A 27,169-nucleotide genomic window follows, 5' to 3' on the forward strand; every position below is an offset into this window, starting at 1 on the left:
ATGGCGATGCATGAATGTGAAGCTTATTGGCAGGATTTCCTGCGTCGACCGAATGAGCAGCGCATGTTGCAAGAGGAGCAAAGGCAACTGCAAAAGGAAACAGTAAGTTCTGTTTCGCTGCCCAGGATCCCAGCGGTCTGAGCAGGAAAAAGCGTTAGATCTGCAGTGGGACCCACAAATACTGTTGGTTGTGTATGCTGCGTCTTGTGCTGGAATCAGGCTTGTCGCATGGCAGCCGTAAAGAGTACCAAACTGGAGGAACTGGAGACTGCCTTAGCTGGGTGTACACCTGACCAGCAACGAATACTGCGGCCAATTATACAGTCTCCAGGCCTTTTGGAGCGTCTGCACGACTGCTTGCTCCGTTCAGACCACAATCCAGGCATATTTAGCAAAAGAATCGAAACAGACCAGTCGCTAGCAGCGCTCATTCTCGAGAAGGCAGAAGAATACGAGCGTCACCCTGAAGCTTGTACGTTTTCTAGGTACAGCTCTGAGCTGCCATGGGTCACCACTTCTTTTTCCCTTCTTCAGAGGAACAAATGCACTGGGAAAAAGGAAATGCCATTTGAACACTCGGCCTGCTTTGTACTGTGGTGCGTACGCAGTCAAGCGGCAAGAGCAGCAACTCAAGGAAATACATGAAGAGGCTTCGAGGCCTCTAGATGCTGCGGACCTAGACTACCTCAAACAGCGCACTTGGAGGGATCTGCCTCAGGCAGAACTCGCTGAGCGCATGTCGAAGGGAGAGATCTGCCCAAGAGATGAATGGATACCAGGTAGAGACTTCCTTGCTATGCTTGAGATGAAAAGACTAACTATTTGCTGCCGTTCTCTTCGTCTCAAGTCGATACGCTGCACTGGCCTCCAGGAAAAGAAAGGCCGGCAGAGCTACCAAATTGTCTCCGATATATATATTATGTGAAAATGCTGACATATATGAAGTGCCACGGTGAACATAAATAGGTTTCACAGTTCCTCTATGACCCAGGCATTTCTAAGGGCAAAAGGCCATTGGATGCCCCTGCCCTGGAAGAGCACCTGTCTTTCGGTGAGAGACTGGCGAGAGAAGGCCGAGAAGCCTATGCAACTGGAGATTACGATAAGGCTTTCATGAGGTTCAAACAAGGGGTTGAGCTCGTGAACTGGGTTGAGGCCAAGGATGCAGTTAGCCAAAGACGTATTGATGATATGTATTCCCTCTTCTTGAAAAATTCTGCGCAAGCTGCGCTTCAACTCGGCAAGTACCAAGAAGCTATACGTAAGATAGTAGCATATATGCAACTCTAACTGCTGTTGCGTATGCCTTTGTAGATATTCCTGCTGTTGTTGTCTTTGTGGGTACAGCATTTTGTGGAATGCAGTCGCAGTGTAGCCCGAAATGCAGGTGCTCCTATTTGTCTCTGATATATGCGAGGAGGAAATGCTGCAGATCTTAGCAAAATTGTACCATTGTTTCTCAGCTTGATGTTTACTGCAGGCGCATGCACCACAATAATTCAGGAACTAGACGAGCACGATTCGAAGGCTCGCTATCGTCGCGGTCGGGCCTACTTGTTATTAGGGATGACGAAGTGCGCAAAAGACGATTTCATGTTTATCCTAAAGAGCCCTTACTCAACCCAAGAAGGCGTCTGTGCTGCAAGGCTGGGGCTCCAGGAGCTGCGGCAGGTTTTGAATAAAAGCGAAACTGAGGCGAAATTGACAGTGTGCAGAGGCCTTGAAGGCTCACTTTTTTCCCGGGGCCGGCTGGCGGCTGCACACGTCAGGCAGCTGGGCGCTGCCGACGATCCCGACAAGTCTGATGACGACCAATTTCACTTTAGCCGCAATTACCCTGAAGACAAAACGGACTTCCATCTACCGCCGAGCAAGACCACTGCAGAGGCGGCAAACTCCTGCAATAGTGCAGATGGGCAAGGCGTCGAAAGCATCTCCAAAGCTGCAACCTGTGATGAGGCAGAGACACAGGACAAGCATACGGTGCGCTTTAACACGAACATCCATGCTGGGAGAGTATATCGGATGATAACGTCGCAGCATTGAATGGCCTAGTGTCCTGTCACAGACACAAAATTCTAATACTTAGTGTGCAAATATGGAATAGCAAAAGTGATTCAAGTGATACCCGAAGCGTTGACTACAGCGTAGATATTTGTATTTGGATACTCGATTCCCAAATTCTTCACTTGAAGCCATCAAGTCCTTGACTTCAATAGACGATTCCCTTCATTTTATTCCACTTCTATGGGACTGTTGCGCTTTTTGCCTTTTAAATTTCAGGAATATACGAAGAAAGGAGAGACGCAGGAGCTCCCACCCCTTAGTTTGGCGAAGACCCGGAGCATCCTTTTAGACTTTCTAGATGCCTATACAGTGCGTCCATCATTGTCCACTTTCATATGCCGTTCTTAAGCGTAAAAGCGACAGAAAAAATATCAAGTACCTGTTATTTCTCTTGCCATGTCGTCTGTTCCAGCCCTCCACAGCCCTATAATCAGAACCTTTCTCGCATTTACTGTACTCACTGAAGGAAAGTCAAGGGTTCGTTTTTGTGCGACAGGCGTGCTGCTATGCATGCATTTGCTTGCGTATACATTTGGACGGAAATTTTCGTCTCGAAACACCTGCATGGCCACACCTTCGCTGACACAACAGTTGCACACGACCTCCACACGCCGAGACAACTTCATTTCCTATGCTTTTTCTGCAGTCTGACCCGGTCGCAGCTGAGCTGAACGCGCTACGAAGTCTGGCAGACTTCGACTACCGGCGGGTCATCCTGAGAGCCCGCAAATATCTACCGCAAGTGCAGCAGCCCATTCTAGCTCGGCACGGGATAGTGGGGGACGACCACAGATCGAATATGAAACTGGTTGAAAAAGGCGTCTCTTATTGGAGGTTCAAAAGTCCAGAAATAGAAGAACTCACAAAAGACTGTCTTCAGGCAGTTTTCGGGGATGTGGCAGATATAGATGTCTAGTTGCTGCCACGTCTTCACTCGCTAACGACGAAGATACAATATAAAGGGAGGTACAGGGAATATTCACAAACGTAAATGGGCACAAGTAAGTGAATATTTATGCGACCGATATCAACTGTTGAAGTATCTGCAACCCAAACAACAGGCTGCGAACGAGCAAAATCAAATTATGCTACAAGAGGAGTTGCCATATCCTTCCATTCTTGCTGTCGCTGTTGCTGCTGGTAGCAACTGTCACTGCTGATGCAGCAGCTGCAACAGCAGTAAAAGTGCGCAGCTGCTGTAGCGGCAACAGACACAACAAAGAAAACCCAAGACTGCCACAGTAGCAGGTGTAATTCACGTATGTAACTGTTACGTGAAGCGAACTTGCGCATTTTTACGTTAGTTGGCACGTACAATCCCCCACCGTGTCTGCTTTATGCTGGAACCAGACCGCTTTGAAATAGCACGCAACGGAAACGACTAAAGCGAAAGAGGCACTCTGTTTAGAAGGCAGAACCGTCAACTGTCATTGCAAGAAGACAAGATGCGACCAAACGCAACCAGTGCGCAATTTCTTCCCCCACTTTTCCCATTTTGGCTTAGCTTAGGTAGAACATAAAGGAAAACAACAGTATCTGTTCTATTTCAATACGTAAATGCTTAAATGTGGAAGATCGATTTGGGAAAAGGCGGAGCGCATGCGCCGCCGAGCTAGAACAGAGCCCCAAACTCCCTGCACCCTTAACTGAGAAGATTTTACCCCCTTCCTTTGTACACGTCTTTCTTGAGTTAGTTTTGATATTTTATTGACTTGGTGCGTTCCTCCGGAGCTGCGTCAGTGTGTGCAGCCCCCAATTGAACTTACGACGCAGGTTTCTCCCCCCAGCCCCGGCTTTCCTCTCACTCCCATTTCACTGTTTGAATGTGAATCTTAGCCCATTTCTCATAGGCCTTCTGCGGCAGGTTTCTGCATGAGGCGATTTCGGGCAGGTCTGTGGGGGCCTTCAGCTTACGGGTGCGGGCCGACCTTATGCAGCCACCATCTTTTTCTTGACCCTACCGATACATCATCTTGACGGCGTCACACGCCTCCGGGGCCCCCAGGGGCCCCTTAATATGTAGTTTCAATGAGTGCCTTCGCGTCACCGTCGGGAACGGACCGCTCCATTATGGGCTCGACCAACACTGCAGGGGGCCCCACGTCCTCAGCGATTCCCACCCTAAGAGTTGCACCCCTCACAACAGATGAAGGGCCCGCGGCGAGCCGTGGACGCGCGTGCAGCATCTCAATGACGCAGGCGGCCTACGGTTTCTCAACCCAGCAGCAGCAGCAGCAACAACAACACCAGCGGAGGCCCTCAACGCAGCCATCTTCATGCATACTTGGTGCTCCGAAGGGCACGACTGCACCTCGGCCTCCCATTGGCGTCGATGGACCTGTGGACGCGTTTTTGGGTGCCTCATCAACAGGCCCCGCAAATGGGGGCGCAGAGGGGCCCTCGTCTAATTTCGCAAGCGCAGCAGTTCGTTTACTATGGGGCGGAATCTGTGCGGATGAGCAGCATGCACAGTTGGATAGCCCTGGAAGGGCTCCGTTTCTTGGTGGGGGCCCCTGGGCATTCAGAATGGGGGCCCCCCTGTACAAAGCCGTTTATGAGGAAAACAGGAATGCATTCAGTATTGGGGACACCAGCGAGTGGATTCCGATTCCCCGCTCTCTCTCGCACATGCTCTGCCGCTGTGGCGCCATAGAGGGAAGTAGCAACGGCAACAGCAACGCGAATTGCTGCTGTCGTTCAGTACCTCCTCATGGGCTTATCCCCGAGCTAAACAGATTGTGGGTTGCCGACAAGGGTGATCTGTTTCTGTGGGAGGTGGGCGCCCCTGAAGAGGCTGTGGAACGGCTGTCGTTCCCAGGGGCAGTTGAGTGTGTGGTGTACGTACACCTGGATAGGGCGGTCCTTCCCCCAGCTCTGCGGGCCTCTTTCTGCTGGGATGATGCGGCCCTGTCTGCCTTTTCTGTTACGTCTCATCTTGACTCTTCCGGCTGTACAGACACGCCACCCTTTGCAGACGTTCCTTCTTCTCCCCTGCACTGTTTAGCAGTCGCCATCACGTCTTCGGTGCGGCTGTTTGCTGTGTCCGCCACGCCGCGGGTCCCTCGAGTGGATCCTGCTCGCCAACACCAAGCGGGGGACCCCATGAAAGGGCCATCTGTCTCATCCATTGATTACACGGAAATCGGAGCTGCGGAAAAGCCCAAAGGGGGGGCTATTGGGGCTGCTCTCGAACTCAGACATGCGACAGCACACAGGGGTAGCGGGCTTGCCTTCTTCGGATCCCCACAAACTCAGCAAGTCTACGTTCTAGATGTCAAGCCGATCGATTACGAGATGAGGGGCCCCCGTTGGGGCTCCTTGAATATTCCGCTGCTTTTCACAAAGAGGTCCAGGACTTCAGAAGTTACGGACACCCAAACAGCGGCAGCAACAGAAGAGGATTCTGCGGCATTGCGGGTCGTCGCTCCGCCCAATGGGATGGAAGGTTCAGGGTTCAGGGTTTGGGGAAGCGGTGGGTTCGTTGTTTGTCATCTGGCTCCTGTGAATCCTAAACTCACAGATGTAATAAAATGGGGCTTTCGGGCATTGTGTTCGTCCTTCGGCCTGATCGGCAACAGCAGCAACGTAACCGGTAATATGGTGGTGGAGATGGAGTGTCGGCAGGGGTTACGACAGTTGCAGACAGACGAGGCACGAGGCATCGTGTGGGCTCTCGGCGGCGATTCTTCTGTCACAGCGTTTGTCATTCCGCCACCCAACTTAAAGGAGCAGCAGATACGCACGACGAACCAAGTGAAAAACCTGAGGACGCGTGAGGGATTTCTTCGATTTCCACAACTGTAGTCTGTTTTCTTGATCAAGTGTTCATGATTGGGTTCCCCTTATGACTGCACTTGACTGTACCTCGTTGCCTTTAGTAGGTCGTTAAGTGACTTGACGTGCTCTCCTGACTATCTCCCTCGTTTTGCACATATTCGCTTGTTTGCCTAGATTGGCGTCTCCGCTGCCACTGCTCGGTCCCCTATCCGGACCGGCTTTTGCGGGAGTTGCTCTTTCTCTGCTTCTGGATCTTGTGTTGTGGGTGTGTTTCATTTTCTGTTCACAGTCGTTGAGCAATGCGCGAATTTCCCGGTTGCGGCTTTTCAGTGTCACATCTGCTGTGTCCGTTGAAGATTGCAGTAGCGGAAGACTACAGGTCCCTACAGCCGAATTCTTGTGTACTTTGTCTGCGTGTGCCCCGCAGTTCTTTTTTCTGATGATTCCGCATTATATTTCTTGTGTCTGCATTCTATGTTCAGTGCATCTCACTTGCAAAGAGATCGAAGACGGCCTCCAACGCGTAGCTTCCACTTGGAGCAAGTCCCCGCCTGAGGGCCGCGGCGGTCTTCTGGCCTCTTTGAGGCGACTTGGCGGTTTTCGGGCCGTGTCACTTTCCGTCGTTGCCCCCTTTGAGGGAAACTCTCTTGTCGCCGTCTTAACAGATGCTGTTGGTAAGTTGTGGTTACGTTGTGGGATGTTTTGTCAAACCTGTCCGTCTGCCTCTTCAACGCAGCGAAAGAGGCAAGTATGCACCTTCCAATGATTGTTGCCATTTGCTTTCTTTTGCAGTGTAGTGTCTCGCTGCATTCTTCATCAGCTGTTTCCCGTCACCTCCGTGGCCCTTCTTACGTAACGCAGCTGCCATGTGTGCTTGTGATGCGTTTCTCGCGTCTTCCACCGTATGGGGTTCCAACATCAGACCATCTGTACTTCCCTTAAACCCAGTTGGCTATGTTTCCTCTTACTGTATCTGCAGGAGGCCGCACATATCTTTCAATACGTGGACTGCGCGCATTTGGTGGCCTTCCATATGCACTACCGCCTTTCTTCCATGCTAGCACTCACATGCCAGCTGGCCCGCTTCGCCTTGAAGTTCGAGGTTACAGGGGGCCTATAGACTCGCTTCCACCGTTTTTAGGGTCGCTTCGGTGTTCAGCCGTTTCATCTGGCGTATTTGTTTCCGCATACGCAGCAAAACCAAACGCACCGGGTGAGAAGGCAGTGGACAAGGGAGGCTTCAAGGGTGTCCTGAATACGTCCAGCCAGCCGCTACAGCGCTGCGCTCCGTGCCGCAGTTCCTGCTATGAAGGAGCACCATGTGTCGCTGAGGCATCATTTGCTGAGGGAGAGGATTGTTTAGGCGGAGGACTTGGGGCTCAGGGCGCTGGTGGCTACCACAGCGGCAACAGTGGCGTCACCGCTATCTGCTGCTGTTGTAAGAGCAGGCCTGTTGCTGCAGAAAACACGCAGGGGTCTGCTTTGGCGGCTGCTGCTGCTGACGGTGGTAGCGACACCCTCGTTGTTGCAGCTCCGGACCTCAGGGCTCTGGCGCTTCTACAGCAAGGTAACAGCACAAGCACAGGGGGCACGGCAGCAGCAGCAGCGACTGACACATCAACTTTTGGGGGCTACTTATTCCCTTCAGTGAGACCACAGTCCGCCTTAGGCTCAGCTGGAGTTCCTATCTTGGGTCCTCGGAACGGCGGCGGCAGCAGTAGCAGCGGCTTCCCCTCTCTTTGCACAGAGTGGTTCTTGTGTATGCGGCTTGGCAGAGGGGCGGGCCGGGTGCTGTTGATCTCCGAGCCCTTTACCTCTCCCTTATTCGGTGTGCTGCAACAAAGCAGCACCATCTGGCCGTCTCCGTTTGACATCCGCAAAAGACGCCAGTGGCTCTCTCTACCCTACAGCATCGACCCCTTCGCTGCTGCTGCAGCGGAGAGACTTCCAGGAAAACAGACCAGGATGGGTGATGGAACCGGCAACAATAACAGCAATGGCAGCAATCACAACAAAAAGCAAAGCTCGCTCTTGGGCTTTCTTCCTTCCGTCCGTCCACCCTGTGCCCAAAGTGATGCAGCGGCTGGTGCCCTCTGTGGGGCCCCGAAACTGCTTATTCTCACCAGTAAGTTTGTCTTGCAGCTCCGTCGACAAGCCATCACACAAATATACTTAGCAGGCATTGAAAGTCTGCTGAGAGAGGGAAGCAAGGGGCCCTTTGGATCATCTTCAAATAAGATGCAACCCTTAAACGCCGAGCGTCCTGCTTACCCAGAAGCATACAGCAACAACACGCAAACTCACCAAAACTTCCAACACCAGCAACAGCAGAATAGGACCATGTTGGTCTCAGTGGGTCCTCAGCGTAACGCGCCTTGGCGCCTTGGCTACTTGCTGGCAGAGCACATGTGTGAAGATGCACAGTTCGGGGCGGACGCAATGTATGCGGTTTTCTGGCAGCTGCTGGCAGATAGTGCCTCCTCTCTTGCAGCCTTCCACGCTGCGCAGTCCAATATTGGGAGTAGCGGCAACCAGAGTATCCCTGATGGATCCTCTTCGACCACAAACCTTCTCGACAAGCAATTGGGGGCCCTCAGGCTAAATAAAGGTGCCTACTTCCAGCCACCAAACACGATACAGCTCTCTCAAGGGGGCTCTTCAGGTGTGGCTAGCCTTGGGTCTTTCGAGACCCCCTTTGGTTTAGGGTACATAGAATGCTCAGAGAGGCAGCAGCAGCAGCAGCAGCAAGTCAATGCTACTGTCACAAGAGGGACCTCCGGGGGAAACGCCAGCAATGTTGGATTGCCATCGGCAGCTGCTGCTGCTACGGGAAGAGGAGAGGAAAAGGCTGCTGCTGTTGCAGTGGCGTGGCGGATGCTAACAGCCCTCGAGGTTCGAAGAGATACGACCACCAACTTGAATGCAGAACTCCTTGGGGAGCAGCTTTTGCTTCCTGTGGTGATGCAACAGACTATGCAGCAGTCACCGCAGACAGTGCAGCAGCAACAGCCTCAGCAGGCCTGGGGAGCCAGGGCCTTTGGACACCATGGCCAGCAACAGCATCAGCAAGGCATGTCACAGGAAACTGGTGAGATATAATTAGGGTGTTTTTACCATTTGGTGCACTATCCCGGTTGCTCTCCCTCTTTGGAATGCATTTCATGGTCTGTGTCAATACTTTTTAGTTGCACTTGTTTTTGCTGCTGACCGCTGTCCTAATTTCCCATCTGATTGTTCGGCAGGCGCACCGTTTCAACCGCACGGTTTTTCTGCCGCTTCACAGATTGGGGGGGCATTTGGCAACTCTTTAGGCGCCTCAGTGCAGGGCCTGCCGGTAGGCCTGAGCAGTACCGTAAGGGGTTTAATCCTCTACGCCTCTCGGCTGCTGCGGCCAGTAGTGGGCACCCCCTTGGTAGAAGCTGCTTTGCTGCCCTGTGGCCTTGCTCGAGCAGAGAGCCATGAGAGGCATAAGCGAAAGCAGCAAATTCCAGGACAGCTCAGCAGCAGGAAGAGGGGAAGAGAGTTTGAATGGCAACAGGAAGATCCAGATGGCACCTTGCAGCAACGAGGATCGTCTGTGTGCCTGGTGGGCCGCTTTTCAGCAGAGTCTGTGTCGCGTCTTCTGTATAAAGTGGCTTCGCTGTACGAGGTAAGGACCTTATGATGAGTTCCTTTTAGCCTCTCTCGTAACATAGCATAGCAAGTGCAAATACGGCAGCTGCAGAAGCGGAAGCTGGGCACGCACACCAGTAGCAAGTCACGCTGCAATAATTAAAAAATACCCTCTGCAGGCACTGTTACTGTTCGTGTCTTCCCAGGTGCTTGACGCTGTGTACACGACGCTCTTCTTTTCGTTTGGACAGCGCGCCTCCCTGCAACAGCAGCAGCAGCAGATGTCTCGTGCTCCTGCGTGGGGCTTTCAGTCTCGTGGGCTGCCCCCGCACTTCGCTGCACTGCGCTCGTCAGGTTCCTCCTTTCAAGAGGGGACTCAGACACCTTCTCCTATAGAGCTGGAGCAACAAGATATCATATGGGGCTCAATTCCCGTCGGCGATGCCGTTGAGCTCAGCGTGCTGGTGTGCTCTCTTGAATAGAGACGGTTTGCTATTTTTTGCTGTAGCGGTTCTGTTAGGTGGTGTGGTAGCTCTGGGTGCATTTGCGCCGATTTCTTCGCTCTCCGTGGTTCCTGGCCGGTTTTAGTTGCTGCTGCATCAGCGGTGAGCCGTCAGCGTTAATTTCTGCTGCACCTTCTGCGCGTCTGTTATATTGTTCTTGTGCTTAACGCAGTACGGGACCAGCCGGGTTTTGGTGACGGCGTCGGAAATGCTGACAGCGTACCAGCTGTTGATGCAGCAGGCGGAATACTCTTTGCAGATGGGAACGAATCGATATGTTTCTTCTCGTCTCTTTGATAGTCTTTTGTCATTGACCCTGACCGATCTGTAAGCAAGCACAACTGATCGTACTCTTCGCGTCGTTTGGATTCTTGGAAGATTTCGATATGTTTGATGCTGACTGGTGTGCAGTTGTCCTGCTTTCACTTCTGAGTCATGGACTGGGTGTATGCTGTTTAGGGTTGTCTACAGCTACACGCTTGTGCAGTTTGTCCGGTAGTTGATGCACTTTCGTTGCAGTGTGATTTGGCTCTCATGATTCCCGATCTCCCCAACTCCAACATGCTAGCTCTCCACTTACCTTTGAGTACTTCTTTCCATATTAATGTATTCATTTTGCTTGCTATCTCTCTCCGTACGTTCGTTTCCTACTTCAATCAACGTTTTGTACTGACGTTTTCTCTGTCCTGGTACGTTAGTTTGCTAATTGAAATAGTGCCTTGCCCCTTGTTCCCTGTTTTCCTGGATATGTTCGATTGTCAGATGTATTAGCTTGGAGGCTCGCGAAAGCTTTCGCCAGGTTGTCTTCGAGACTGCGGCGTTTGGCAATCCTCTCCTATCTCGTCTTTGTACTGGGGCTCTCTTCACGTATGTTCCTGCCTACGTAGCAGCTTGGCATTTTGCGATCAGTATTTGTTTTTTGAACTGCTGGAGCTTACTCATCCGCGTACCCCTTTTTGAAGCAACAGGGGTGCCAGCAGCTTCGGTTACAGGAGCTGCAGTGTTCACTTGCATCCCACACGCGATTTCTATAGCTTGTCTTTGCATGCCGTTACCTCGTATGCTTCTAGCTCCGGTGTGATTCGGAATTGGACGCGTTAGTGGTAGCGAAGTACTTCCGTGTCGTTTGTGCACAGGAAGGATGAGTTGGAGGCACAGATGCTGTATATTCAGCTGCAACGCAAGTTGCAAGAGGGAGTGGAGAACCAAACAACTCCGAGTCTAGAACAAGTCCAGCAATTTGTCTATCAGCAGCTCATGCCGCGTCTGCTTTTCCTGCCTCTTGAAGGCATTGTGTCTCTTCTAGACTCCCTGGGATTTTACAGGTTAGTAACTTTTCAGCGTCGTACCTCCACACCGAATGCTTCAAAGTTCCTTTGCCCTCCTTCAGTGTGCAGTTTCTAGGGTGTGGTGGAAATCCATGAGCAAGGTGGCTCAAAGCAAGTCTTCTTCGGCAAGTTTTTCATGTGCAGCCTTCTGGTTGACGTTGTGACCGCCAAGGCAGCGGATCTCTCGGCACACTTCAGCAGGTTCACAGCAGGAAGAAGGCCAAAATGGCCTTCTCTGTCGGCAGATTCTGCTCACCAGCTCGCCGACATTCAGAATACTCTGTGAGTCTAAGCCGCCTTTCCTCTGCGACCTGCAGTCAGCAAGACGATGCCCTGTAGGAGCCAAGGCGAAACCATTGCACGACGGTGTCAGCCTCAAACAGTTAACACAAGAACATGCACTACAGCATAACTGCAACTTCTTGAGTGTGTTGATTGTTTTTTTTGTCATGGCGCCTCTCCACGTCGTGAACTGTGCCAGCGTTTTCTTGTTTGCTACAGTGTTTCTAGCTGCTATCGCCATGTTGGGGAGTGTCTCGCGCGTTATTGCAAAATCTTTGATGAGGAAGATCCAGCGGCGCCTTCAGCGAGAGAAGAACCCAGTGAAAAGGTCGATGAGGCCGGGGCTGCATCCGATGCGCACCAAGACAGCAAAGCTTGCGCAGCAGCCCTTGTGAACGCGTGCCTGGCGAGTAATGATGAATTTCTACACAACTATGTCTTGGATTGGATTGCGAATAACGGGGGCAGTGAGGCACACACTTGGCACGGCTGCAGCGCCCTTTTACAATGATTTATATTGCACATTGCCACACCGCGTTATTCTCATCATTCCCACGTTGAATATGGACCCTAAAGTGAAGCGCAGTCCAGCAGAAGTCAGGTGATTGTGACTGCTGTGGCGTGCAACCAGAAAACTTCCCAATTGCTCTATTACAAATCGATGGACCTATGGCCGATCGTCTTCTGGCGCGAAGTGACGCGGCGTTCGCGATAGACTTGGGAGAACGCTACGCGGCTTCAGGGCTTTATGCACAGGTGGGAATTTTAGGTTTTTGCGGCTGCCGCCACTTTTGTTCGTACAAACGGGCTGGCACAAATTCTTCTTTTATGCTGGCATTTGCTCCAACGAGTTTTTTATCATGCAGAAGTTGAAGCTGGATATTTACAAAGCTCATTTGTTGCTTTATTGCGGTGTGCACCTTATTCCGTGAATAAATGTGACCTCTTGGATTTAGTCGTTGCGTGTTCGAGTGGCCTTGCGCGTCTGCAGGCTGCGAAGTGCCACAGCCTTCAAGGACTGAGGCAGTGGAGTGGGAATAGGCGGGGAAATATTCCTCAGGAATCTTCTACTGGAAATTCTGAACAGCAACAAGTCATCGAAGCAGAGAGCCCAGTAGACGGTTCCGACGTATCTTCGTTGTTAGCCTTTGATGCGGAAACAGATGCATTTTGCTGCAACCTTACGAAGCCAGCTTGGCACTTTTTGGTTTTCTGGTTAAAAGCTCATTCACAAGAGCCGTCTTTAAACAAAAGACTTCTTCATTTTGTCAAGGCCAAGGAAAATGTACAACATTATCTTCAGCAGGCCAGTGGACACACCGAGCAAGCAATCTACAGTTCAGTGGCAAAATCCGAGAACGATTACTTAAGTAAGTCTACTGTCAATAAAAACTTCCCGTTTGCCTGATTACTAGTATTTCAGCCGATGTGCATGGGCAAATGGCTGTTGGTAGAGCGGTTGCGCGCAACCAACACAAACGTCAGTGCCTACGTGTAAGCTCCCCCACTCGAATTTTTGTGCATATTCGTCTTGCAGTAAAGTGGGATTCTCTATTAGGTGACCGAGCCAGTGCAGGACTTGATTCGTCTGCTGATGGTCTTGCAATAACGGCCGGCGACAACTCTTTGAAACAGATTGATCTCAACATTCGAATGGTAAGCTTGCGGTAGTGCCCTCCCAAGAATGCACGTTGTAAGTGCATGCAGCGCTTGCATATGCATGAAATAGTTCTTCCTCTCCTAGGTCTGTTAGTGCTTGCCCTCCCAGTCAATCATATTCTTCTAGACTGCTGAGCCTTTTCGTAGTTCGATGGGAAGAGCAAAAGATGTACACTGAAGAGCAGTGTCTTTGCGTTTAAAAGGCCTTTGCAACTATTTCCCAGCAGACTGCCCACAGTAAATCATGATATGCACTTGGCCTTCAGCTAACAAATCATTAGCCGTCAGCGGGCCTATATTTGTTTTTGTTTTCTAGTGTTTCTTTTCCTCCAGGTTGGCCTCCAGCAAGCTCTCGTGAGGGACGCTGCACATCTTTTCTGTGTTCTCACCGTCAACCATTTGCAGTCTGTCAAGAGAGAGCGAGCACTGGTCTCTGGCATATCACCTGCAGCCCAGGCCGTCTCAGCGGAAGACGTCGAGACGTTCTGTGATGAAATTTCGACTCTTACTGTAACGGGACCTCCTGACAAATGCGGGCAGCCGTATAGTTGTCGGGTTAGTGTCCAGCCTACTAATTTGTTACGCTTGTGACGGATTACAATGAAGCCGCAACAACAACGGATTCAACGTAACACTGCTGTACATGTACCCCAATGAAGCAGCAAGGAATGACGGACTGGAGGAATGTTCTACACATACGGCATGTTTGTGACAATTTTCTTCAGTTGAAATTGTGTTCTTTATGCTCAGGACTGTTGCCTGTCAATTCTGTCATTGCTAGTGGATTTACAGCGCCTCGTCTACGCTCCCCTTGAGCTGTTGGACTTGTTAACGACCCACATGAATGAATACGGGCTGTCAGAGCGCATCACACCGCATTTTCCGTCAATTGCAGCCCTACGACTGTATGGCCAGCGTGTGTCGATAGCAACGGCTCGCAACATAGGCAACGTAGGAGTATGCGCAGAGGAAGAAAATACTGCACGTACTGCTCTTGATGATGCCTGCATGGCAGTCCTTTCTTTTGCTGAGGCTTCCTCGCGGACTTTAAAGCAACCGCGGATTTTGTCTGATGCGGTAAGAGCAAAGCATAGAATTTGACGCCTGTTCCCTGAGTCTGCTTTGCAAAAGTGAACTTTGTATCTCATCCTAACCAAAGCATATTTAATTTGGTCTTATTCTGTTCGTTGCATCTCAGCTTAAGCATCTAATGGCATTGCCGGACGCTGCAGTACGGGAGAGCTGCGACCGGTCTCTCAAGCGTCTCTGCGTTGTTTTACACATTCACGCGCACTCTCGTTGGGACGATGGGGAGGTTGCTATGGTCAATGCTGAGGGAGAGACGGTGCAGATTCCTGGATTTCTTTGGCCTGCCTGGTGCCTCGCGGAGTGCGGCAAATCATACAGCAGTTTAATAGATCTTTATTTGTCCTTTGAACAGGTAATCTTTAATTGGCAAAACATCGTAACATTCAGTTGGCTTGCACGCTATGGTGCGAGCACGATCTGGAGCGAAGCAGTTTGCATAAATTCTGAAAAACTGCCGCCAGCTTCCAGAACCCTTAGTACCTGAGTGTCTGCTGAGCAGGATTTGGCGTGCCTTGCTGCTTCAGGATGATGTGGCAAAGCAGCATAGTCACCTAAATTCCGCAGAGCTGCAGACCATCTTCTGCTGGATTTTTGAACAGTGGCTGACCAGCCAGGATGACGTCGCGACAGCATTCACTTATGTCGGGCTCCTCCATCAGCTTACGGAGTCTGGAGATCTGCCGTACTTCGGGTCACCAATTAGTGTACCTTTGTGGTCGCAGGTAGGGTGCCTCCTGCCGTTTGCTCTTTTGCAAGTCCTTACCAACACACAGTTCCTCGCTTTGCACTGATGTGGAACTCAGCGGCAGGTCCATTGCGAAGATGTTCTCACCATAGAGTCATGTATGCCAGTTTCTCGTGTGAAGCTCCTGGCCTGCTTGTTTGTCACATGCGCATTTTGTACATGCGTCATGCATCGCAGTGAGGTCACAGAGTAACTGTAATCGTGTTTGCGTTACTTTGTATTCGTTTGTTTGCCGTAGCTAAATGAACAAGAACGCGCTCGAGCCGATGTTGCCGCACAGCAGCTCACAGATATGCTGCTGCAGATAGAGTTGGCAATGGCCAGTGCCACTCGGGTGATGGAAAGTCTGAAAAGTGACCGGCACTTCGTTGGAGTGCATTCGCGCTTGGCTGTCATCAAGCAACAAGTTGCGGAGTACCGCGCAGCGCTTCACAAGCAGACCCTGCAGCAGCGCTTTTCCACGAGGTTCTGAGTCAACAGTGCGCTGAGTGCGGCAATGCGTACATTATACTTCGGTTTGTTCAATGTGTGAACAAAGCGCAGGCATGCCGAAGCTGAGTGTAGCGTAAGCTGGCCAACAAGGATAGATCCACAAACTGCCTGTACCCCAAAGGCTATTATGTCAATCGCTTGTGGATCAGCAGCTGAGGAGCAAAAGCAACGCAGCCTTCTGATTAACTGCTAAATTTGCCCAATGCACCGTACATTCAATGCCTCGAGACAAGTACTGAGTGACTGGGGCTGCGGCATAGCCCTTTCTGGCTGCTGGTGCGCAATCGTTCGGTCATACTCCGGATCTCGTGGGTACCAGAGGGGCAGGAAGAACCTGCGCGCAGCTGGTTCGCTCAGCTGCATGATCTTGACGGTGTTCTTTTTCGTGCTGACTGAAACGGTGTGGGAAGTTTACTTATTCGCTGGGAGTCCCATGTTCAGTGACAAAGTTGAGGATAGCGCCTTCTCCAAAGTCACTGAGGTTATGCGGTGCGGCAGCAACACACATGTTTTACAATCTTTCGCCGACTCCTTAGCGCTAAAGAATATGCATTCTCACCTGATGTATACACTCCTAAATCCAAAACAGTGCAGAAAAGCAGGCGAGCCGTGCAGACTTACGGCACTTATCTGCCAACGAAGCAAGTACAATTGCAGACACTGGTCGCTGTCCTTCGTTCGCTAGGGAGGCGAACGATCCACGCACCCCCAAAAACAAAGCCATCGCCAATCAGTCCGTCAGGGATTTGAAGTTGGATCCGAAAAGCAGTGCATCTCACGAATCTCAAGTTCAGTAAACACCGCACAAATTGCAAGGACAAAGAATATGCTCACACATATCAGCAGGAGCTTTTTGGGTCTCTATATGCAAACCAGGCGACAAGCAATGTCCGCCTCTTTCGAAGCGATAAACTCATGCCTGCATCAGCACTGCTTGTATCTTCAAGCAAGCTGAAAGAAGCTGCAGTAGGGAATGTGCCCCTGAAACAATTCATGCCACAACACAAGCGTCGCAATGCAGTGGAATCTCCCAGGAGGGTTCTGGGGCTTTTTGAGGAGGTAAGCAGAGGGATTACGATGATGTTACCGACGTCCTGTTCATACGTACCCTGCAAAACGGCGAACTCCGTAGAACCGATCTCATGGAGTATAGTGGCCTTCTGTAAATCTGAAAGGCTTTCGGACTTCACAACTTCTGCGACCATCTGAGCGATCAGATATTTGCAAAGAACAGCTCACGCGAGGCGAAATTTGGGCAATGAGAGCCTCAACTTTATCAAAAGGGCGGCCACTCGCTAAGTGAGCGACGAAGCATGACACAGGAATACTAGGAATCCGATGAATTCGTGGTTGCTCCTGCTGTATGCGCAACGGCTTCTCCCTGATTTTGTACACACAAACTGCGAGCAGCACTTGCCTCCTGCAGTAGCAGAGCTACGTCCCAACCCTGATTCGCCACTTCTTCTGTCACTTCGTTCACCTGACGCATACACACCAAGCATCCTGCTGAGGATGCAAGCTGGCGCTGTTCGCCGGTACGCTGGTGCTGATCGTCGTTGCACTGGCACTTCCGGCCTTCTACTTTATGTAAAAAGTTCGCGACTTGGCCAATAAACAGTGTTAGTGTCACAGTCTGGCCGGCGAAAGGTCCATACTGTTGATCCGCTCACCGCTTCTGGAGAAGTCGCACAGGCTGTGAGAACGCTCTGAACGACATACGTAGGAGGGTGCTGTGCACAAGCAAAAGAGGGATAAAGAAGAGAAAACTGTTAGTGAGTACACTGGCAGACGTAACGGGTTGTCTTTGCTCAAGTGGGAAGGAAGTAAATGCACAGATGAAATCGCCGTGTAGTTCCCATCACAACAGGTGTAAACGCGGGCTGCCTTGGATGAGATTTAGATCAGGAAGCCTTACGACTGCAACCTCGAGAATTGCGTCTTCCGTGATCGTCCGGTGTATCCCTGCCGCAGACTGCAGCAGAAGAGACCGCATAATGTATAAAAATTGACGTTACCGGGAGATTCATCATGTGCCAAAATTAAATCGCTACTTCACCACGCCGATATAGGTACAGGCAAACAGAGACAGATAAAGCGACAAACCTGAAGGAGGTTCACAGCGCGGCGCAAATCCCCACATGTAAGATTCATCAGACGCTCCAGCGCTCGATCTTCGACTGTCAAGTTCTCCGCCTTGCAAATCATGTGAAGTCTTTCCATTTGAGCATCCGGTGACACCTAAATGCGCATTTAGAGGCAAGCTAAGCTCCCCGTTCGCGTAACTGTGGCGGTTCCTGGGCACTTCTATGCGCACGGCTCATACTTCCCAGGAACACGGAAGGATATTTCTGCCTCAGTTACTCACAGGCTCAAATCGATGAGGTGAGCATCTGCTGAAGAGAGGATCTATGATCCTGCGCAATACCATACACACTGGCTGCAAATACCTCTTTTGGACGCACAAATGGTCGTTGGTAAATGCATTTATTTGTGGTTCTCAAACCAGTGGTTATGCTCGTGCGGTTAAGCCAGAAGTCCCAGGAACTGGAAATAATTCGCATGTATCCCTTTGAACAAAGTTGAAGTGTGGGCTCACTTGTGTACATAATTGCATATGATTATGAACCTCGTATTTCTTGCAAAGGCTTCCATGATTCTTCTCAAGGCAGCTTGAGCATCGGGCGTCATCATATCAGCCTCATCCAGCATGACAATCTTCCACGGGGGCATTTCCCTGCAAAACAATGCAGGAAAACAAAGTGATAAGAAGCATATCCAGTCCAGATAGAAATGGCCTATAGGTGAAATCATGCTGCTAAAGACATGACCACCGCACAGCAGCAGGCGCACACCTCCCTGTTTCCGGGTTGATTTTTCCTTTGGGCGTGTTGGTCCGCGTATATTTCTTTATTTTCTCACGCACCACCCGAATACCTGCACGATTACATCGACACACATGGGACTCTCTATTTAACTAACCGTAAGAAACGGAATGGGCTCCTCTACAGACTGCGGACCATTAGAAATTGAGATAAGCTTCACCTCTTTCGTCCGATGCATTCAGCTCCAACAGTCGAGACTTGGAGTCCTCTCGTCTGATGGAAAAACCCACAAAGCGTGCAGTGATTAAAGTCTACGCATGCTATCTTGTCGTATGCAAATTTGTCACTCGTGCTATCTGCACTCGGCCATTTCCTGGGGGACGAACAAGACGAGCGCCAGATCTACATGCAGCCTCAAAATAGCGTGTCTCAAATACCCGAAGAGCTCCTTCACAAGCGCAAGTGCCGCAGACGTCTTCCCGGAGCCAGGAGGACCGAAGAAGAGCAAATGCGGCATCTGTGCACAGTGACAATTCCCCTTCACAGCAACTGTAACACAAGATCCAGAACAGCGGCATTCTCGGGAGCTCACATCGACGGCACGGCAACAACACTTTCAAAGTATATATTCTGGGCTGTTCTCACGTTGCCAGTTTCAATTATCCTTGAAAGAAGACGCTTTGCTTCGGTCTGCTGAGAGACCTCCGCAATCTTCCGTGGGCGGCTGCAGACAACCAGGAGAGCAGCAGCTCACAGAGACCACAGCATGGAAAACCATTGCCTTCAAACGAACAACGGTATGGTTTTCGAGATACATGAAAGGAAGCTTTTATCTGTGGGGCTAGGGATGAGCTGAATAAGAAATTCCACGTACTACTTTTCTACCCATGGTCTCGAGTCGGCGACTGTCTTGGACATGATGGCGCCCCGTTTTTATCGCATTTATTCTTACGGCCTATCATGCAGCAATCAACCAAAGAAAGTGCCGGAGGACCAGCTGTTGTTGCCTCCCGCCTCTAAAGTTCGTGTCAATTGCTGGACGTTTGCGGCAGTCCGTGGCCTGAAGCAACAGATGTACCGTCCTGGATGTACGGGTTGAGCAGGAGACTGGTATTTCAATCCTTCTGCTGCAGTTATCTTCAGGGTGCCGGAAGCCTCGCCCTATAAAGAAGGCTGTTCACAAACGATGGCGTTTGTGCAAATTACACAAGTTCAAGCACCAAGCCGCATTTCTGTCGCGGGGAGTTAACGAGTGTTGTCTTCAACTACCGGCAATCCTACATTCAAAGTTAACTTTAGGACTTGACGTAAGAGTAACCAGCCACAGGAAGAGCGTCACCACCACCACCTGTGCATGCAGCGACTTAATGATTTTTGCACCAGTGCCGCCTACCCACTGGTTTCTCACAAAATTATTTTTGAGTTTTATTTTATACCAAACATGTTGTTGGAGCTCCCATCATAGCCTAGCTGCAGTATACTGCCAGATCATCGATGAGAGTGCGTGAAGAAAACACCCCACGATGCTCTTGATCCTTCCATACCAAACAGAGGTGAAACTGCAAAATATCACATGTAAAACTTCCCTTCAAATCGACATATATAACCTGTTTCTCCGGAGGCATGCTGCATGTGGAGCTTCAACTTTGCAAATTGTTTGCGCCAGCGCTGAATGCTGAACACCAAATGTGTCTTCTTGTATACAAAGGCATTTTCAGTACTTTGTCTGCCAAAAATGCTGCAATCCCACCCATACAACGCGTTGACTCAGCAAAATTAGTTATGTCTGGGGCAGTAAAATGCATTTTCTACACTAGTTGAATCGGGAAACACTATTTATTTCTGTATGGCAGCCAGAGGGCTTTCGACTTCGCGCACACTGCTGCAGTGCCCACAAAGCAATGGGTGTCTTTAGTTTTGCTTTGGAGGCAACTCAGTTGAGGGGGAAATTCTGTATGACAACTGTAGCTATTCCTTCACGTCGACACAGTTCGTTGTACGAAGGCGCGACGTTGAGGTCATGAGTTTCAGTTTCATGTTATTCCATAGGAACGCAAAAAGCGGTGCAAGTAGTGATGCTGTTCCGGCTGCGAAGCATGTGGCAGTCATTTATCCGCGAAAAAAACAAACGTTTAAACGATCATCCAATAGCGGAATGGAGCTCCCAATCGCTATTTTCTTTACATATACATCATTTCTCTGCTTTACTCAGCAGCTGCTCCGGTGCGAAATTTTTGACTCGGCATTGGGCATTTTCTCCAGCAGATATGCTCTCAAAATTTGCTGATGCAGAATTTTTCCACACTTAAGACTCCTTCGAAAGTCCTCTTATTCTGCGCAGGAAGGTACACTCCAAAGAGTTACGTGACAATGAATCTCAATTGTGTCCTACCTGGAACATGATGATATTGTACGAGCCTGTAGAATGCATCTAGTGTGAGAGAGGCAAGTTTTACTGGCTGCTAATTAAATGACAAACCTGGCTCAGGAATTGCACCTAACTCTATTCTGCCTGAGCTTCCCGGTGTTAACGTGTGCTTGTAGAGCGGCCTTGTTGAGGTGATTTCATTGAAATAGAGCTGCTTCGCTTCTGCTGATGGAACAACCTCTATCCAGAGCCTGGCTTCTGTTGGGACGCTGTATGAACAGGAACAAGTGCTCCTTATAATAGTTTACGAAGACCTACCTGGATCAGATGGAGCGTTTTCGTAAAAGAAAGTAGGCGTCTGAGTGGGCAAGAAATGGCTGGATGGAAAGGTGCATTGGCAAACTGAGATGGCAGAAGGTGTGGTTTCTGCTACTAACCGGTTGCACGGATGGAGGCAGACGTTTTCTCCTGCACAAGCCTGCAATTTAGAAATGAGTATGATGGGTTGCCTGACGCCCAGATGCATCATGGATACATACCCCGTGTGTATGATTTGGGCATGTTATGCGATTCAAATCCTTGTGCATTCGTGGCTCAGCAACGCACAGTGCATATTGAACCGCCAGTGTAATTGCAAAGCTGGTGAAGCAGGCTGATCGATACATCTTGTCAATGATGAAGAATATTACTCTACGAAAGTCAAAACTCGAGAAGAATAAATTTTCAAAAAAAAGACTCAAGTTTCCGAATGGTTTGCGGGTGAGATTTCCAGTAATAGCGCTCGTTGTAGGCCACACGATTTGCATGTCGTATCCAGGTGTACGTGCAGTTCAGAAACCGTTGCAGCAGTGCGAGGGCAACAAGTTGTACATCTGACCCAAAGGCTGGGTCTTTATTACTATGAGGAACTTTCTACCAGCTGTTCAGAACAGCTTCACGGAATTCTGCTGGAAAAACAAGCCTCTACGTGCGGTAATACCCCCATTGTTCAATTTTCCATTGTTGACACTAAAGACGTCAACAGATTTCCCAACTGCATATTCTCAACGATCTTGTTTCATGTGCACGCCTTAGTACAATATCTGAAACACTAGCTGTGCCGGGAATGTTTTAGCTCTTGCATAACTGAACCAGCATGGATGCACCCCCCTCTGAAAGCAGGAAGTGGCGGAAGCTTCATGTACCGTGCTGTGCCCATTGTCAATGAGCTCGCAGCAGGAGGGTGCATGGTACAAAATCCTTTAATTTGTTCTCCTCACTACTTCAGTAAGAGTGCAGGAGGTGCATCGGAAGCTTCCGACGGAAACCGTTGTAGGCTTGCATGCCGCTGTTGGCTGGTGTAAAGAAGTTGTGCGGTAACGTCGGTACTTCCGAACAGAAGAGAACTGCATTTTTTCAGTAAAGACTGATGTTTCTGCGCGTTTCCTTAACAATAAACTGTCAAAAGGCTCGGCAAGGAATCACCGAACCACCGGTGACCACTCGCACTGCTTGCTCTATTTAACCATCTCCATCAGCGACCACTTTTCCTCAGGAGGATTCCTATTTTAAAATTCGTGACCCTTGCCTTTTTTTTTTCAATGGAAGGCCCTACTCACAAGGGCAAAAGTAGATTGCGTTCAGCGTGACTGAGCTGCCATATTGAAATTCGGAGTGGACGGCACAAATCCACTTCCATGTTAGAACTCTTGAGCAAGTTTGGTAAGGGTGTCTTGAGGGATCAGGTCAAGTCACAGGGTCCACCCGCTCGCTCTTCCAGTCAATCACAGTAGTGGGGAGTCCGCAACTACCCTCTAGAGAAGTAGCGACACTCCGGTAGTCCTCTGTGCTGTATGGTGCTTCTAAGCTAAACTTGAACATGGCAGTTCTATCGGACAAGGGATTAACTTGCAGCAACTCACTGTGTCGACAGAGAGATTTTCTCCCCTTCAATTGTAACAAGTGTGGAAATGTGGTAAGCAACACCCTGTAAAGGCTGCAGCTCTGCCGCTTTAGCAGCCGAATCAGGTCATACTGTTTCCGTGGGATACATGTACTAAGCTGCTTCAGGCTAACGCTGCTGTAGACGCAGCTGAACCTGCTTGTGCTCTGTGGGTGGCTTGCTGCTGGTGTGAATGCTCGTCAGTTTTGCTTGGAGCACTACCTTCCAGATGACCACTCTTGTCCACGGAAGAATGCCGGGGATCGGCGCGTGTACGTCTGTCCCACTTGCTTGGAAGTAGTTGGACTTGTAAGTGCATGCTGCCCGCAGGTGTGCAGCTAGAGGCGCGTGGTGCGCGAACATTCCGCACTTGATGCTGTGATCCAGGTGTTTTCAATTGAGAAGCCTATCAAATGAAGTATGCGTGGTTGCGTCTAGTTCGTCATGCCAATTAGGCGTCGGTGTCCTTGGCTCAGATGGACTTGGAGACTGACGAGGCAGCAGCAGTACGCCACCGTCCTCAGTGCAGGCCAGAGCTTCGGGCTCAGAGGGAGAAAATAAAGAAGGGGAGGAAGTGCCCAGTTAACGGCTGCAAAGAAGTAGGCTGGGGAAGTGTGTCGCGGGGCCACGTAATTGTCACATCCTTGTTTCATAGCTTTGTCCGTATATCGCCACACTGCGGGGGTTAGCAGTGCTCTTTTCCAGAGTGGGTCCCACGGGTTTTGTGTCTCCGCCGAAAGGATTTGCGCCGAGGTATTCAAACTACATATTTGCTGCTTGTCCTAGCAGCGCCTCACAGCGATCTCGTCCATCCATTGCCCACACTGTCAAGCGGATATTTGCATTAAACACCGGTTAAAAGAAGACCACAACTGTGAATTGCTTAAAGCTACGAGGAAGGAGCGGAAAAGAAGCTCCCTCTTCAGGCAAATATCAAGCGCCTCCAGAGGAGTGAAATCCAAGGGGAATTCATACCCCAGTAACACAGGTGGGACTCTCCTCTGCAAATGTTTAGACTCTCGTGGAATCTACATAACACCAGGCTACTTAGCGTCTGTTGCGCTTATGCTTGCTTGTGAACAGATTACCAAATGGATCACAAGGTGCGTCCGTGGGTAGCGCGATACTTCGTCGAACATAGCGTATGGAACGTGGGTCTGAAGCCACTGAGGGCAAGCTGCAATGCATATGCATTGTTCAGGAAAAGAGGAGCAGCATGTGCTCGATCATGTGACAGATCTTACCGTTTACGGCATCGCCCCTCAATGTCCCATCATCAATCAGTTTCCTGCCAGCGGGGGACCCATTTGCAATCCCGGAAGCAGCATCTCTAGAACAACTCTCCTGTACTAAAACTTTGGACATCTACTGTCAGTCATGCTAGCTACGCACGGTGTCCCCGCCAAAAAAGGCTAGCGGCGCACGGCTACGGCGGTGCGTAGGGACTGCACAGGCGAATCTGCTCGAAGCAAAGGGAACGATTTCGACGCGCTGCGACAGCGCGATTCCAAATGTCGCCAGTTCTCACATCGTGGCAGAACTTCCTTTTGTCGAAGCTGCCAGGTGACGGGGAAACTTTTTCAGGGAACCAGCCCACATTCACATTCACTTCTTAGCCCCAGATGTTCAAACAACGCAATGGGGACACATCTCACCAGAACTGCACACCGCCGAACAGCTTGTGGTAGTGGTGGTCCAGCCTTACAGCTTGTCGTAGTAGTGGTCCAGGGGAGGAATTTCGGGCTTAAGATGCTTCCTTGTACGGATACCCTGCACCAAAGCTTCCATCTTGCTTCCCTTTTCAAGTGGGTCGCCGTTGAGGCAGCTCCAGTGGTCGAAGACGCACTGGGGGAAAGCCTGGCCTGATGTAGCGGCACGCAGAGCTGTTGTGAATCCGAAAGATTCAGCAACTGGCAGATAGGCACGCAGCACAACAAGCGGGTTGCCAGGCTTGCTATCTTCCTCGAACACGTGCCCACGACGCATGAAGAGCACCGTGTCGATGCCTTCCATTGAGTCACGCGGCACCGAGATATCGACCAAAAACATGGGCTCCTGGAGTCGCGGCTGGGAAACGAGCTGTGCGGCGTAAAGCACACGGCGGCACGTCGGCATGATCTGACCAGCACCTCTGTGGATAGCGTCTGCGTGCATGGTGACATCTGTCAGGTTGAAACGGATACCTCGCATGTTTTCCTCGCACAGCACACCTTCTTTGCTTGCCCACTGAAATGCAGAGTTGCAGTGATCCTTGATTTCGTTGAGATATTGCACGCCGACCGTCATATCAACAAGTATGTTGGGACCGGAGGTTTCAGGTCCGAAGCACCATATCTTCATTGCATGGTTCTTGTCGAAATCAAACTTCTCGCTCAGCTCGTTGGCACGCTCCTTGGGCCCGTCCTTTGCGCTGATCTTGCCTGATTCAATGGCCTCTGGCAAGCCTTCAGGGAGAGGTTCCGCTGTCATGTACAGCCTATTGTGCTTGTTGGGTGATTTCGACAGGCAGGTCATGGACGATGGCGCCGTAACGGTCTCACGGTACGACACCACGGGATCCGACACAATGATGTCGATTTGGGCATACTCCTCCTTAAGATCCTTCAGGCAAATTTCCACGTGCAACTCGCCACACCCAGCAATGATGTGCTCACCACTTTCCTCAGTGGTGCACACCACCAACGGGTCAGACTTTGACAGGCGCTTCAGACCCTCCACAAGCTTTGGAAGCTCCTTCATGTCCTTCGGTTTGACGGCAACACGGACAACGGGAGAAACAGAGTACTTCATGTCCGCAATGTTGTGGGCCTGGTCATAAGTAGTGAGGGTTCCCGACTTCAGTAAGAACTTGTCGACACCGACGAGGCAGCAAGTGTTGCCGCAAGGCACATCCTGCACCTGCTCGACGTACTTGCCCATCATAATGACTGTACGCTGGATAGTTTTAATAGTCAAATCGGTCTTTTCCCCAGGCACGTAGTAGGGTCCCTGGATGCGGACCTTCTGGCCAGTGGCGACAGTTCCAGAGAACACACGACCAAAAGCGTAGAACCGACCTTTGTCGGAAGTTGGCACCATTTTACTCACATACATCATGAGAGGAGCGTTGGGATCGCAGTTTCTGATACCGTTGGCCGCCTCGTCGTCCTTAGGGCCTTCATACAGAGTATCCACACGGTACTTCTGCGCCTGCCATGGCGAAGGCAAGTGGCGGACAATCATCTCCAACAAGCAATCTCCGGCCGGGAGCCAGAGCTGCATGACTCGCTTCAGCAATGCCTTGCCGGTCAAGTCCTTATCTTCACCCTGAGAACATACCGAAGGGAAGATGACGCACTATGTGCACCAAATGTCGAACTGTTCAACGTGCTAGCCTGCAAACTTTAGTGCCTAGACGAACCTTCAATTCAATTCCTAGAGTGGTCAGCATCTTCTCGTATTTATCCTTCTGATCATTCATGATGGTCGAAAACAGCTTGCAGATGGGGTCCATAATGAACTGGCAGAAAGCTCTCTGAGATCCTTCAGTTTGGGTCTTGGTCCACTTCTTCTCCTTTGCGTTGTAGAAGTTGTTGCCCCACAGACGCTGCATCATCTTTTCCTTAGGCACATCGAACTTGGCTGCGTACAACTTGGCGAACTTCTCAATTGTAAAGGCCCAACCATGCAGCCCTGAACCGAACGAAACTGTTCCCTTTTCAGGGAAGACTTGCATATCACCGACGTTGTCATCACTGCAGGTTGAGATAATGACATTGACATTCTCGACATTGCGCTCAAAAGTCAAGTAGATTTCTTCGGGGTCCATTTGCAACTCTAGCAGCGCACGGTCCACCTTGTTCACATGCAGCACAGGCTTGATTCTCTCCTGAAGCGCCTGGCGCAAGACGGTCTTTGTCTGTACACAGACACCATCAACCGAGTCAACAACAACGAGGGCGCCGTCGGTGACACGGAGAGCAGCTGTAACTTCAGAGCTGAAGTCAACGTGTCCTGGAGAGTCGATTAGGTTGATAAGAAACTCCTGCTCGCCCGCTCCATCATCAAGGTCTTGCTTGAAATACAACGAGATGCCTGTGCTCTTGATGGTGATGCATCGTTCCTGCTCATCCGCGCGGGTGTCTGTGAAGCGAGCCGTCCCAGATGCCTTTTCTGAAATAATGCCCGCCTTACACACCAGGGAGTCCGTCAGAGTGCTTTTTCCATGGTCGACATGGGCAATGACGGACATGTTCCTAATGTTCTTAGGATTGCCCATAATTTCGCGCATCTGATCCACTGAAAAGTTCACCTGAAACCACCACCACAGATAGCGAATGAGGAACACAATTCACGTCACCGCGCAAGTAAGTTATTTTCGACCACAGCAGCCACAAAAGGAGTGCATGCTTCCAACCGGGGAGCCTGTAGCATCTCCCCCAAACGTTGCCTCCGTCGGCCTTGGAACAAGTTTCAGTCATAAACCAGGCCGCTAAAGACCCGTATAGACCGAACAATCGAAAGA

At 50.5% G+C, this 27,169-nt stretch overlaps 5 protein-coding genes across 5 annotated transcripts; 3 read left to right on the forward strand and 2 right to left on the reverse strand.

Annotated features, from left to right (window-relative positions):
• On the forward strand, window positions 1–2,983 carry ETH_00015875 (Peptidyl-prolyl cis-trans isomerase d-like protein, related; the record flags this gene model as incomplete). The annotated part of the gene is made up of 7 exons (XM_013374663.1): window positions 1–102; window positions 220–472; window positions 609–779; window positions 992–1,261; window positions 1,481–1,983; window positions 2,284–2,376; window positions 2,714–2,983. The coding sequence occupies 7 exons, from the start codon at window positions 1–3 to the stop codon at window positions 2,981–2,983; spliced, it is 1,662 nt and encodes a 553-aa protein (XP_013230117.1).
• A 1,112-nt stretch (window positions 2,984–4,095) lies between these two features.
• Window positions 4,096–15,534, forward strand: ETH_00015880 (uncharacterized protein; the record flags this gene model as incomplete). Its single annotated transcript, XM_013374664.1, has 17 exons — window positions 4,096–5,839; window positions 6,327–6,518; window positions 6,824–8,932; window positions 9,087–9,493; window positions 9,663–9,920; window positions 10,132–10,286; window positions 11,096–11,284; window positions 11,432–11,569; window positions 11,789–12,036; window positions 12,201–12,325; window positions 12,561–12,939; window positions 13,107–13,225; window positions 13,562–13,783; window positions 13,979–14,305; window positions 14,427–14,669; window positions 14,842–15,039; window positions 15,301–15,534. 17 exons carry the CDS (start codon window positions 4,096–4,098, stop codon window positions 15,532–15,534), a joined length of 7,287 nt encoding a protein of 2,428 aa, XP_013230118.1.
• A 1,347-nt stretch (window positions 15,535–16,881) lies between these two features.
• Window positions 16,882–19,294, reverse strand: ETH_00015885 (replication factor C small subunit, putative; the record flags this gene model as incomplete). Its single annotated transcript, XM_013374665.1, has 11 exons — window positions 16,882–17,034; window positions 17,225–17,284; window positions 17,470–17,526; window positions 17,658–17,792; window positions 17,920–17,968; window positions 18,151–18,288; window positions 18,407–18,488; window positions 18,597–18,649; window positions 18,814–18,893; window positions 19,022–19,100; window positions 19,251–19,294. 11 exons carry the CDS (start codon window positions 19,292–19,294, stop codon window positions 16,882–16,884), a joined length of 930 nt encoding a protein of 309 aa, XP_013230119.1.
• Window positions 19,295–23,141: 3,847 nt separating this feature from the next.
• Window positions 23,142–24,018, forward strand: ETH_00015890 (AN1-like Zinc finger-containing protein, putative; the record flags this gene model as incomplete). Its single annotated transcript, XM_013374666.1, has 3 exons — window positions 23,142–23,264; window positions 23,455–23,653; window positions 23,867–24,018. 3 exons carry the CDS (start codon window positions 23,142–23,144, stop codon window positions 24,016–24,018), a joined length of 474 nt encoding a protein of 157 aa, XP_013230120.1.
• Window positions 24,019–24,366: 348 nt separating this feature from the next.
• ETH_00015895 (elongation factor 2, putative) lies at window positions 24,367–26,935 on the reverse strand (the record flags this gene model as incomplete). Its single annotated transcript, XM_013374667.1, has 2 exons — window positions 24,367–25,971; window positions 26,066–26,935. The coding sequence occupies 2 exons, from the start codon at window positions 26,933–26,935 to the stop codon at window positions 24,367–24,369; spliced, it is 2,475 nt and encodes an 824-aa protein (XP_013230121.1).
• Window positions 26,936–27,169: the final 234 nt, after the last annotated feature.

The sequence above is a fragment of the Eimeria tenella genome, genomic scaffold (assembly GCF_000499545.2).
Source record: "Eimeria tenella Houghton genomic scaffold, Eth_scaff22, whole genome shotgun sequence".
Lineage (NCBI taxonomy): Eukaryota > Apicomplexa > Conoidasida > Eucoccidiorida > Eimeriidae > Eimeria > Eimeria tenella.